The sequence below is a fragment of the Gallinula chloropus genome, assembly GCF_964237585.1.
Source record: "Gallinula chloropus genome assembly, chromosome: 1".
Lineage (NCBI taxonomy): Eukaryota > Metazoa > Chordata > Aves > Gruiformes > Rallidae > Gallinula > Gallinula chloropus.
Genome location: NC_140085.1, coordinates 191,838,772 through 191,852,600, shown reverse-complemented (window position 1 = coordinate 191,852,600; position 13,829 = coordinate 191,838,772). Strand labels below are relative to the sequence as shown.

The 13,829-nt window shown below is 46.7% G+C and overlaps 1 protein-coding gene across 1 annotated transcript in view; it reads left to right on the top strand.

Annotated features, from left to right (window-relative positions):
* PAK1 (p21 (RAC1) activated kinase 1) overlaps positions 1–12,469 on the top strand; it is a gene marked incomplete at its 3' end in the record, with an annotated part of 84,123 nt that extends 71,654 nt beyond the window's left edge. The window contains exons 10-15 of the mRNA XM_084261055.1: positions 2,402–2,514; positions 6,112–6,229; positions 6,681–6,780; positions 8,395–8,591; positions 10,337–10,474; positions 12,383–12,469. Coding sequence (XP_084117181.1) covers positions 2,402–2,514; positions 6,112–6,229; positions 6,681–6,780; positions 8,395–8,591; positions 10,337–10,474; positions 12,383–12,469 — 753 coding nt within the window. The remainder of the gene's footprint in view (positions 1–2,401; positions 2,515–6,111; positions 6,230–6,680; positions 6,781–8,394; positions 8,592–10,336; positions 10,475–12,382) is intronic.
* Positions 12,470–13,829: the final 1,360 nt, after the last annotated feature.

Sequence of the window (13,829 nt, the reverse complement as noted above, 5' to 3'; positions counted from 1 at the left end):
CCATGGAGTGATAGGATGAGGGGTGAGGGTTTTAAACTACAGCAGGGCAGGTTTATATGAGATGTTAGGAAGAAGTTCTTCCCTCTGAGGGTTGTGAGACACTGGCACAGGTTGTCCAGAGAGGTAGTGGAGGCCCCATCCCTGTAGACATGCAAGGTCAGGCTTGATGGGGCTCAGAGCAACCTGATCTAGTGAAGATGCCCCTGCTTACTGCAGGGGAGGTGGACTACATGAACTTTAAAGGTCCCTTCCCACCTAACACAGCCTGGGATTCTATGATCTAGTACAACTACAGCTGTTTATTTTGTATCCTGATGCACAGGACAGTTGTAGATAAGGAAAATGCCCCCATGTGCACTTGGAGCATGGTCTACCTCCAAACAGGAATAAAGAAGCACAGGGGCTTTTCTCAAGCTCCCTCAGCACTGGTCTGGGATTTCTTCAGCTGCAACAAGTGCTTTACCTCTCATCTTCATCTTTCGTTCTCCTCTCTGGTCTTGCACAAAGAGCAGCATGGAAAGTGGGATGGGTGGGGGGACATTGTCTTTAAATACTGTTTGGCAGCCGCCTCAAATACAGTGGGAGAGCAGCATGGTGTCTGTCTGTCCTTGCCTTCTCATGTGTTGAGATTTTCTCTAGTCTCCTCTGCTATATTATCAAACTGCTAACTGTGGCTGCCTATGTTGGCACCAGGTGGTTTGTTTCTTTTCATCCTGAGTTGTGAGTTACTGGCTTCCCTCCGTTTGCCTCGGCCTTTTCTCTGCTGGCAGCAGCTTTGTAAAGGTGTAATTACATTTCATTTCCTTTGCCTAAATATCCAACCAAGTAGGGTTGGGTGGTACCGTCTGTGGAAGTCTTTCTGCCTCCTGCTGTGCTGAGCAGTCTTAGTGCTTGGAGGGCTTGTCTGAGGGACAGCTGTTCTCCTGGTAAGGTGGAGTTGAATATAGAGTTAAACACGCTTGACCTGTTTGAAAGGAGCTCTGCAGAGAAGGATCTGGGGGTCCTGGTTGATGACAGGTTGGCCATGAGCCAGCAGTGTGCCCTGGGGGCCAAGAAGGCCAATGGGATCCTAGGGGGGCATTAAAAGGAGTGTGGCCAGCAGGTCAAATGAAGTGATCCTCCTCCTCTATTCTGCCCTGGTCAGGCCCTGGCTGGAGTATTGTATCGAGTTCTGGGCTCCCTAGTACAAAAAAGACAGGGATTTCCTGGAAAGAGTCTAGCACAGGGCTACAAAGATGATTAAAGGCCTGCAGCATCTCCCCTACGAGGAAAGGTTGAATGAACTGGGGCTTTTCAGCCTTGAGAAAAGAAGCCTGAGAGAGGATCTGATCGATGATTATCAATATCTGAAGTGTGGGACACGGGGGGAAATGGGCAGCCTCTTCTCAGTGGGCTGTGGAGTCAGGACAAGGGGCAATGGCCTCAAATTGGAGCACAGGAAGTTCTACACCAATCTGAGGAAGAACTTTTTCACATTGAGGGTGACAGAAACCTGGGACAGGCTGCCCAGGGGGGTGTGGAGTCTCCTTCTCTGGAGATACTCCAGACCCGTCTGGACGCCGACCTGTGTGACCTGTCCTAGGGACCCTGCTTTGGCAGGGGGGGTTGGACCTGATGATCTCTTGAGGTCCCTTCCAACCTCTGTGATTCTGTGATATCCTCTCGGTGTTGTGCATGTATGTGTAATTCCAGGCAGAAAACTACTATGTCAAAGCACCCCAGTTGATGAATCTGTCCCCATGTCCCTTAAGTTATGCCTGAGGAAAAAGCTGAATCGAGTTTACTGATTTTTCAGCCTTTTATCTAAACACTGGTGCATCTTTTTCCCCTGGGTCTTTCTGTGACTGAAAAAAATACAATTATCACCTTGAACTACTTAGCTTAGGCTGTGTTATTTACCACCTCCATGCATAGCCACCCTGCTGTAGATTTCTTGGAGCACAGATTTGCACAAAAATGAAAAAAAACCAAACCAAAACCCCCAAAAAACCAATCAACCCCCCAACCAAAACACCAAAAAAACTTCCAGAAATATCCAATCCAAAATAAAATTAATAAAAATCTTTTAGGAAATAAGTTTCTGACATATCAGTTCATACTGGAGTAAGGGGATGTCTTCTTTGTTGCCAAGGAACTGGAGATGGCCATCCAACTGTGACATAAAGGTCTAGTATGAAAATAGCAATTCCCCTTGTCCTTTTTTCACACCAAGGATGCTCCAGCACGTGTGGAAACGGACTTGATGTGGGGACTCCGAGAGTTCCTAAATAACTGAACAACCCATGACAAAAAAGTCCTTTCCAACTTCACATGAATGGAAGACTAAAAGTTGACACTGGTATGGGCAGGTTTCAAAGGGGCTCATGTTAACAATCCTTTCCTTGGTCTTTCTTCACCGCAGGTTGCAATCAAACAGATGAATTTGCAGCAGCAGCCCAAAAAAGAACTGATTATTAATGAAATCCTTGTAATGAGGGAAAACAAAAACCCCAACATTGTCAACTACTTGGACAGGTACGTCATGATTTGAAGACTTCACAAAGGGACTCTGGAAAACTCTTCCTTGTCACTGCGATAAGTGATCCTCTTGCAGCTACTGCAGGCGTGGGACAGCCTTGCATCGTTTAATGCACATGGCAGTTGGGCTGTGGGTGTCTTGGTGATCTCTCTCCATATCCTTGGAGAAAAGGCATCTGATTTGGTATCAGCGGGGTATCTAGGCTCTCCTTTGAGATGCTGGTAGCATTTGCACACTTGTTTGTTTTGTATGCCTTTCACAATCTTGCCAGCTGCTTCTTTAAAAGGATTCTTAACAGGCTTCTAATGTCTTAGCCAAAAAATGTACCTCTCCTCTGTGGCAGCATCAGTTGTGATGCTGAATTTGTGTAATGCTGTGGCCTGTGTGTGGCTGTAAAGAGCTACTTTGCTGAAGGGACAGGAAGTCTGCTCCTGGAATCTTCTGAAAGAGCTGTGAGCACAGGGAAGGGGTGCTGGGCAGATGCCCTCTTAGGAGGAACAGAAGGAGGAAGCCTGTGCAAAATGAAACAAGCAGTAACAAATACATAAGAATTGCATCTGGGCTGAGACCTTTTATTTCTTCTGGCTGGAAAGGCTGCCCAGAGAGGTGGTGGGTGCCCCGTCCGTGGGGGTGTTCAAGGCCAGGTTGGATGGGGCCCTGGGCAACCTTGTGTAGATCCAGGCCTGGAGGTTGGTGGCCTTGCCTGTGGCAGGGGGGTTGGAAGTCTATGATCCTTGGGGACCCTTCCAACCCAGACCAGTCTATGATTCTATGATTAGAGGCTTTGTTATGGCAACACTGTTTGAGAGTCACATTCTTCCCATTAGCATCGCTGACCGCACGCACTTGTCTTGTCTCGCCAGTACATCCCAGCTGCAGGGTAGCTGCACATCCTGCTGCCTTGTTCAAACTTCCAGCAACAAAAGCTGTTGCTTTTGTCCTCTGCTTTCTCTCACTGGTGTTTTTTGGAGGGATTAACTTTTGTTTGAGTGCTGCAAATGTACAGAGTGGCGATTGGGATGGACATGGGCGTTCTTGTGCCTATTTATGTCACCTCAGCTCTGCAACTGCTGAGTCCTGTTGCTGGGGAGCTGCCTCCCTCCTGCCTGGCCTTGGGTGCCTCTTTGCTTCCTGAGTGCTGAACGAAGGTGATATTGGAACACTACTTGCTGGCTTCTGCCTACTGCTGTTGGAGAAGGACATATGAAGAAGGATGTGCTTGCCACAGTGGGACCTGGTCTTCTGAGGTGACATTCGGTTGGCAGCAGCTGGCGGGGAGCCACCGTTAATGTCAGATTAATGTCAGATCTATCAATTACTGAGGTGCCTGGGTCTTGGCACATGCCTTAGGCTGTTCTTGGCACAGCTTTGGTTCACACTGTGGGTCTTGGCTTGCTCCATTGCTTTTGGCTGTGGAGAGGTACCAGCTTGCTCCCAGCACGTGCAACCTGAGATTGCCACGCAGGAACGATGGAGCCCGTTCTGCCCCCATCCTTATGGCCAAGTAGATCTGGGCTGCAGAGTGTGCTATTGGCAATGAAGGGGAGCATCGTCATGTCCAGGGTGACACTGAGGTGTTGAGATAATGCTGATAAAATCTGCAGAGAGCCTGAAGTGATGAAGAAGCAGGACTGGCATAGGGGCAAGAAGGAAGAGTGTGGACAGAGTGGCTTTCAGGGTCCGTTAGAAGGTAGATGACCCCCCAGAGGTGGCAGGAGAAAGCAATTCTGCTGCTCCTCTGTTGCTCCATGGGGCTGCTGTGCAGGTGATACTGCATTTGGTGGCATCTGTGATGCCAGGCATCAGCTTCTCTTCCATAGTGGAGTTGGAGACAGTCTGTGTGTCCTTGGGGTCTGTATCCTGAAGGAAACTCCAGACTCTGTCTCCTTGTACATTTAGCCAGGAGAAAAGGAGACTGAGGGGAGACCTCATCGCTCTCTACAACTACCTAAAAGGTGGTTGTAGTGAGGTGGGGGTCAGTCTCTTCTCCCTGGTAGCTAGTGACAGGACAAGGGGAAATAGCCTGAAATTGCATCAGGGGAAGTTTAAGTTGGATATTAGGAAAAATTTCTTTACTGAAAGGATTGTTAGATATTGGAACAGCCTGCCCAGAGGTGGTTGAGTCACCATCCCTGGAGGTGTTTAAAAGTAGACGTTAAGCTTGGTGACATGGTCTAGTGTTAGACCTAGTAGGGCTGGACAGATGGTTGGACTTGATGATCTTGAAGGTCTTTTCCAACTGAAACCATTCTATGAATCTATGAATCTTCAGCTTCACCAAGCCAAGATACCATCTTTATCTCAAATATTCAAAGCCCTCCATAACAGTAATCATTCTGTCACACAGCTCAGACTGCAGTTCTTGTTTTGGGGGAGTTTTTTTATCAGCTCAGCTTTCAGTATTCAGAGCCCACCCCCTGCCCAACCTGTGATGTCTCTTTCATCTCTGTCTACTTTCCACACCAAGTTTGGCTTAATAACTTTTAATTAGATTCTCTGCCCTCTGTCTTGACTCATCTGTGCACTCACTTTAAAAATGGAGGATAGACTGAGAAGGTGGGCTGTCAGGTTTTTAAGGTGAGGATTCCTTCCTTCCCTTCCTTCTTGAATGTGTCATTCTGATGTATGTGTCAGGAAAGATTGTGCTGATGTTTTTCCAGATAGCCCAAAAGAGTGGAAGTGGTTGGTGGTCTGGGCTTGTTTCATTATTTTTTTAAAAAATGACTTAATGCTGAAGTCTTCATCCCAGATCTTCTACTTTTAGACATGAGCACACACTTTCCCAGCAGAGAATATCCCAGATGGCTGAGAAAACTCGTGCTCACCTCAACGGTCTCCTCTCCATATTCCCACAGGCCTTTTCCCACACCACCTGCCCTTTTGGCCTTTCCTTTTTTCTTCTAAATCTCTAGAATTGCTATCACACCCTGCAAGATGTTCTCATTTGCCTTTATGAGTGGTTCCAAATTTTTCAGACAAAATCCCAAACTGGTTTGGTACTGGAAAAAAGCCTGAGGTGATTTATGATGCTGGAAAAATGGTGTTCTTTCTCTGCTCTTCATGGGCAGCCATTGATGGTGTTGGCCAGGATTGTCTCTGAGTCTAAGCAAAGTAGGTAGTTCCTTAGGACAGCAAGATGCCAGCTGTGGTGACACACCACCTCTTCTGATGCAAGAGCCCTTCGAAGCCATGCTGCATACCAAACACTGGCTTCACACTTGGGCCTCATCCTTGACTAGGAGTTCTTCCCTTCCTCTCCCAGGAGCCGCAAGAATTGTATGGTTGGGTCTCCATCTTAGTCTGGGTCCTTTTCATGGCAGAAAAATTTAGCCAGGAAACTCATAGTCCGCTCTCCCATTATCTCTTTCCTCAACTCTACACTCACCCTTCCCTCTGCTCATTCAGGCTATGGTCAGATCCTCCCTTGTACCAAAACTACCACGAGTACCTGGTGCCCCAGTACCATTTATGCTTCCCAAGCTTCATGGTTTCTCTGCAGTTCTAAGACAGCTTTACAACCCAGTGCATTCTGGCTAGGTAACTGGTGGCATGCTCATACCTGCTGATTTTGAAATCTGGTTTGGGTTCTTCAGTTACCTTGTAGGAGAAGAGCTCTGGGTGGTCATGGAATACTTGGCAGGAGGCTCCCTAACAGATGTCGTGACAGAAACCTGCATGGATGAAGGACAAATTGCAGCTGTGTGCAGAGAGGTAAAGCAGTGCTCATGCTCAGAGGGAGCTGGCACTGGGAGGGGGGACACAGGCTTTCCAGAGGCTGTCACTGGTTCTGCAGGATAAGCTGTCTCCAGCTTCTCTAATGCAACTGTCATTCTTTCCAAGCCTGCAAACTAATGCAAGCCTGACGTGTTTCACCCTGGAGGGAGGACTGGGTTGTGAAATGGGGTTGGAATCCACTTGGTTATGCCTGTTCTCCAGGTCTTTTGGGACTAACTTGTCCTCCTAGGACCTGCTGATTCCAGGGGGATCTCTCTCTGTAGCCCTGTACCATACTGAATGTATGGAAGACTCTAAGACACGTAGTCCTTGCTACTGAAAATGCACATTGTTAGAGTCCATTAATTGGCTAATTGTGACTGGTGAATAATTTCATTTGCAGTAAGAATGTCTCAATTATTTTTTAATTTTTTTTTTTTTTTTGTAGTGTCTCCAAGCTCTGGAATTCCTCCATTCAAACCAAGTTATTCACAGAGACATCAAGAGTGACAACATCCTGCTGGGAATGGATGGCTCTGTCAAACTAAGTATGTGGGGAACATTGCTCGTGGTGACTTGAGTTATCAACCCAGGCTTGTTATCTGCTCTGGACCAGGCCAGGGAGATGGGTGTTAGAGATGTTTGATCCCCAGGTGATGAAGAGGCTGTAGAAAAGTATTTTTGTGGCATTGGTTTTAATGGAGATTGGCAAATGTGAATCCTTGTGAACTGCTACCAGGCTCCAAGTGAGGTTTAGGGTTCGTTTAGCTTTGGGACATCTTTTTTTTTGTGGGCTAAACTAATGCTACTGTGGTCTAGAAAGCTGGGTTTGAAGATACAGGGCCAGAAGTCTTTATTCGTGAGCGATCTCTTCAATCTGGAAAAGACTGCAGGTACCTGGGGGGCAGAGGAAGTGGAAGGAGAATTGCAAACCACGTAGCTAGAAAACCTTTAATCTTACACCATCAACCCAGACTGGACTCTAAAAGTCATTTCCTTCTTGTGTTATCTCCAGTAATGAAGACCTTGAGAGTGTTCTGCCCCTCGGTGCTAAGGTAGCTGTCGTGCTTGTCACTGCCCATGCAGAGATATCTCTGGAAACCAGTGAATGATTATCTTCCACCTATAGCTTTAACAGAACTGTGCTTCCTTTCTCTCCCTCTCAGTTCTGTTGGCCAGCACCCAACAGGCATAAATAAATCTATTTTTGTCGACAGTGACAGCAGATATGACTCAAAATTCACACAGTGCAGATATGCTGAGTAAGAAGGTGGGTTTTTTTTTTTTGCACATAATTGCTTTTTAGGCTAAAGCTGTACTTTGGTACAGTCAGATCTCTGGAGTGTTAGTGATGAATAGCTGATTAGGGCCAAAGTGTTCTGGTACTGAGTAACTTCTTTGAGCACAGTATGTGGGTACCAAGCTGTAGTTTAAAGTTAGAGACGTCCCTGTGGATAAGATGCTGTAACCTTCCGGACCTGACCTGCTTATTGGCTCTGCTGGAAATCTGCTCTGTTTGTGAACCATATGTACCTTTCCTAGTTGTTGTACCCTTGATGAAAACTCAGCCAGGGATCAGTTTAATTTTCATCATTCGGCCTAAAATTAGACCCGCGGTGCCATGGGGGGGCAGGATGGGCAGTGCTTCTTGCTGTGTTGATTCTGCTGGGCTCACAAGAACAGAATTAGTTTCCTTTTGGTAAGGCAATTACAAACAAGAGGTAGGACCCAGCAATCTTTGTATGAAGGTTCTCCATCTGTCTGTCTATTTGAAGAAAATAATCAATATAAATTTAGGTACTTTGGTCTGAACATTGTTTGCTCTGCAAATCAAGTCCTCTTTGAGGGATGATCTATCTGCTGAGGAAGTAATATCTCTGAGATTGAAAGTATACGGTTATTTATTGATCCTCATTGTTCACGTAGACAAGTCAGCAGCTCTGTAATCCTCTGGTCTCAGTGAGTCAGATTTAGAAACTTCACAACACCATCTTCTGTGTGAGCCACAAAACCACCCCTCCTTTCACAGTTGCAGCAGCAATGCACCAGAAAATGCAGCAGGGTAATGTGTGCTACAGCTCTGGCATCGGTATGCATTGTTTTCAGAGAAACTTCCTCATTTCTATGTCTGTTTCTCCCCCCACTCCTCTTTAATTTTCCAGCTGACTTCGGCTTCTGTGCCCAGATCACTCCTGAGCAGAGCAAACGCAGCACCATGGTGGGCACCCCGTACTGGATGGCACCTGAAGTGGTGACACGAAAAGCCTACGGGCCCAAAGTGGATATCTGGTCACTGGGGATCATGGCCATCGAGATGATCGAAGGAGAGCCCCCCTACCTCAATGAGAACCCGCTGAGAGTAAGCGAGTATCTTCTGCCCTCAGGATTTCACTGCACCTGATGGTGCTGGTAGGCTCCAAAGGAGGTAGTGTGGTTTCCCCACCTCCAGCCCATATCTCCATGTCACTGATTTAGTTAAAATCCATAGATGACTTCCAGAATCCTTGGGCCCTGTCAGTGGGGAAGAGTTCTCCCTAAGTTCAAAAGTATAACATACTTCTATTCTTTTAAACAAAGCATTTTCCTACAATCAGATTGTTCCTCCTTGTATGGTCCCAACAATGCTACAGGCTTAATAAGCCCTCAGACAGAGCTTGTGCCTCCTGATGTCTTTCCCTTGTTAATTTTTTAATGAGAGAGATGCTGTTGATTTGAAGGGATGTAACTGCTCTTATTAAAGTCCATGTTTATGCTGGTTTAATGAGGGCTTCTCCCTCAACTACACAGGATGAAAGGATCTACAAAAACTCTAACTTGTCGCCACCTCTTGCACTGGAAGTGGTTTTTGGGTGAGAAAAGCAGCAGCAAAGAAGAGTGAAAGGAAAAAACTGGGTGTTGAGTTAAACGAGGGTGGTTAAATAACAGTAATTTGGCCTCATTTAATTCAAGTTGTGCCAATTCCCAGTCTATCAGACTGCTCCCACTCCCATGGCATGTGCTGAGCTATGTGCTCAGAGGGCCTGTATATTGACAGGTTTGTGACAGATCTCTGTTTCCTTTTAAAATCCATCCAGGAAGTTTCTTGCATGACATGAGAGAGTTGGGATGGTTCTGCCTGGAGAAGAGAAGGTTCTGGGGAGAACTTAGAGCACTGTCCAGTCTCTTGAGGGACTCCAGGAAAGCTGGAGAGGGGTTGGTGCCAAGGGCAGGGAGGGCCAGGCCAAGGGAATGGCCTTCAGCTGCAGGAGGGCAGCTGGAGAGGAGCTGGGAAGCAGAAATCCTTCCTGGGGAGGGGAGAGGCCCTGGCACAGAGTGCCCAGAGAACCTGGGGCTGCCCCTGGATCCCTGGCAGGGTTCAAGGCCAGGCTGGATGGGGCTTTGGGCACCCTGGGCTAGTGGAGGGTGTCCCTGCCATGGCAGGGGGTGGAACTATAGGCTTTGAGGTTTTTTCCCGCCCAAATTGGTCTGGGGTTCTATGAAATCCTGAAATGGATGAATTCTGAGTTCCTTGATTGTTGCAGGTGGTATGTGTGTTTGAATGCTTCATCCCCAAACAGCAGCAAACCTCCTTGTTTTGGCAGGATGTTAAAAGCTGCTTGAGGGCCTGTTGGGCATCTTCTGTAAGGAGCCAGCTGCAACATTATAGTGTTGACTTTTTAGGCCTCTCTGCCCTGCCTTTTAGTGCACTCAGACAAAGTACCAACAGAACAAAATCTCCTGTTTATATGGGGGTACCTTCCCATGAAGATACAGTTATTGCAGGAGCCTAGCACTGGTAGAGTCATGCCAGTTAACTTCCTTGTGTAAACACGGTCTGGAATGTTGGTTTTGTCCTCCTAATCCCTTGAGAGGGCTGCAGGATCCAAACCCAGATTACGAGTGTGAAACAACAAAGGATTGGATCCCGTCCACAGAAAAATAGGGCCAGCAGCTATTCTGTTTGCTGAAACTTAGGCATTGATTGGTCACCCTGATAGGTGGTGTGGGGGTTTCTCCCCATTGAACTGTGGGAATGAGAGGAGAAATGGGTGCCTCTGTAATCCAGAGATGGAATCTAACCTTCATAACCTTCCTGTTTCTTTGGTGCTTGTGTTTTTGTGTTAGGCCCTGTATCTCATTGCTACTAATGGAACTCCAGAACTGCAGAATCCAGAGAAGCTTTCAGTCATATTCCGAGACTTCTTAAATCGCTGTCTTGAAATGGACGTGGAAAAGAGAGGTTCTGCCAAAGAGCTGCTCCAGGTAGGTGATGGGGAACCAGAGCTGAATCACACGCTCTTCAGTTAGGCCAGGCTTATGGAGGGATCCCGTTGCAGTTTTAAGCACTGCATCAGCGGAAGGCACAAGCATAGCTAAGGTAACCTGCCAGAAAAAAATAAACCCCCAACAAACCCAACCCCAAAACCTGAGCCCATGATAAAGGGTTAATAGACTACTCCCTTTTTATGCTGTGCTTCCTACTAGCAGCAGCTGTGCAGCGTGTTCTGTAACCAACCTCAAATAATAGCTGTGCCCCAGCCCCACCAAATGCTGAGCCCCTTAATTCCCGTGGCTTCTTCGCACAGCTGGTCCCAACATCTGCATGTGTTGTCATGGTCTGGCTGTGCTTGTTCTGATTTGGACAGCAGGAGGGCTTCTAGCTGTCAGATGTTCTGGTTGTCTCCCTTCTGGTGGAGACATCGCAAAGCTCTTTGGAATATGCATGGCTTGCCTTGGTGGGAGCAGTTTGGCATTACCACGTTTTGCCATGTTCTTACAGAGGTGACAGAACAAAGCTTGTGAGAGGTCTTACTCACAGAATGATTTGGGTTGGAAGGGACCCTAAAAATGATCTAGTCCAACCCCCTGCCATGGATAGGACACCCCCCACCAGCCCAGGGTACCCAAATCCCCATCCAACCCAGCCTTGAACCCTGCCAGGTATACAGGGGCAGTCCCAGCTTCTCTGGGCACCCTGTGCCAGGGCCTCACCCCCCATCATTAGTTATTTAACTGAAAACCTGGTGCCTTAGTCTGAACTCCTGGTTAAAGGGGAGAACCAAGCTGCCAGACTTTTCACTGCTATGGATGAGAGGAATAGTTTGTGTGTTTCTTCTGTCAAATTTGCCATGAGGGTGGAAAATGCGCTTCAGCTCTTTGTAAAACAAATACATGATCAAGGGCACTCAGAGCTCAACTGAGACAGTTCCCTTTTTTTGTTTTCCTTTCTTTCCACTTGTTTGTCTAGTGTGAATTCAGCTTTGAACTCATTGCCTTCAGAGACTATAATGAAGCATTAGCACTGGCAGAATGGCAGTCACTGAAAGATCACTTTTTCTCTTGCACCTTCCAGCCCCAAAATACCAGAGATCAGTAATGCTCTGTTCCTTGGAGCAGGAGGACATTTAGACTGTAACATTTCTGCCTGGTTTTAACTACCTTTTGTCCTCTGATTGTTTTTTCCCATCTCTGAAGCACATTGCCTTGGGTGATTGAACCCTTCTGATGCTCGGAAGTCCTGTGTTACATGGTTGCTTTTTGTTTTTAGAACACCTCATGAACTTGCCCTGCACGCCTTCTATCTCACCTGAGAGCTGTTTTGGGAACCAATATTGTTTTGCTTAACAGAGCACCTTGTATAGGAGAGTGACTGTTTGGTTCTGTGTTTGAAGCTCTGTGGTTCTGCTCCAAACTCCAGCTTTTTTTTTGCCTATTTATATCTGTTGGAAGTCAAGGAACTGTTTCACCAGACCTGTGATAGCTGGGAAGATGGAAATGAGAGGCAATTCCTCCAGGAAGCCCTGTGCCATCTATTTCAACAACATAGGGTGGTTTTAGTTTTAGTCTTCCTTCCACGCAGAATTTTACTAGAGATTTTACAGGAGTTTCTCATTCCCCAGGGGAATTCACTGAGCTTTGCTTGGTCTTGAACACGTACAAACATCGGCCAATGTAGCATGTGCTGGGTGAAAATTTGTCCAGCACTTTAGGGCCATCCCAAAAAGCTTGTGGTGGTAACAGACCTTTTGGTTTCACCTGCTCAGAGATTAGAGCTGGCTGTTAGACTTTGTATGGGTCTCAGTGCCAATATTAAGGTCCCTTCCAACCCAAACCATTCTGTGCTTCTGTGTCCTGGAAAATATAACCCTTTTTCTTTTTTCTTCTCCCTAGCACCAGTTCCTGAAAATTGCCAAGCCTCTGTCTAGTCTCACCCCTCTGATTGTTGCAGCTAAAGAGGCAGCCAAGAACAACCATTAAAGTGGTGGACTCGACACTGTCGTCGTGGCAAGACTTTTAGATGTTCATTTCAGACTGACTCACCTGCCCCTCTCCCCCTCTGCTCCTTCTTCGCAGGGGTGTTTGTAAACCTCTGATCTGCCCTGAAGGGTGGCAGAGGTGTTGTTTACTGAGTGTGGAAAGGCACACAACATTGCTGATCTTACATAACCTACTGTCTTTCCCTCCTCGTGATGGGGGTGAGAGGGAATGAGTCTTTTGTATGGCGAGGAAGGTCCTTCTGAGAACGTCTGGACCTGACCTAAGTGTAGTGAAGCCAGTTTGGTTTTGTATTTCTTACTGTGTTTATTTTAAAAAGTAATATGGAGCCTTAGACCATGTTTATCTTAATAAATTAAATCTTTTGCTGGCTGGACTTCTCCTGCTTCTGCCAAGCTGCTGTTACACCACTGAGGCTGCTCTGTGCTCTGGATGACTTGAGGAGGGAAAGAAGCCGGCAGCAGAAGTGTGAACGGCTGTAACAGCTAAAAGGGGAGCGAGGGTGTGAATACACCACCCCTCCACCATGGAGAAAGCCTCTGTGTGCTTCCTGCTGCAGCTGTTGGAGAACTTAATTCATGGATGATCTTTTTGCCAAATGGTGTGCATTGAGGCCTCTCCTCCCCCTTTACTTTCAATTCAAGTAGTTGAACGAATCTCAAGCATTTCTGATGTTCTAGAAGGTAAATTGCTCTGTTGGTGTTATTTTATCAGTGCTGTGAGGCTTCTTGGAGACCCTTGTCCTCTGTGATAAAGCAAACAGAGCAATTACGATTATAAAGATAATATTTGACTGCAAAATGATGTTGAAAACTCTTGTTTCTCCGAGCAAGTCCAATGGAAAACAAACTGATCGTGGATGCTGCTTTCTTGGAGACACGGGGACTTGGACTTTCTTGAAATGATAGTGGTTTCTTTATGCTACTGATTCCTTTGGTTGCTAATGGTCTGTAAACCAACCAGAAACCTGGGACTACTAGAGGGGTTGGTTGTAAACACTGGGTTTATGTTCAACTGTGTACTGATTTTTAATAAAATGACTGCCATGTTTCTTTAACTTGGGACTGAGGGAGGATCGGAGAATTCACTGTCACTGAGACAAGTCTCTTTTCCCTCACAAGTTTCATCTCCAAGGGTGAATTCCTTGGGGAAACTGGTAATGCCACCAAGCTGGGGAGGGATATGATCTGTTGATGAGCTCCTCTGCTTGGAGCTTTGGTGGAGATTCTGAAATGGAAGGCTGAATAAATCGCTTTGATAAGGAGTTTGTATTTCTTCTGGAAGACTCAAGATGGCATATGTGGGAAGGAAGGAAGGAAGGAAGGAATTAGGGGCCAGATCC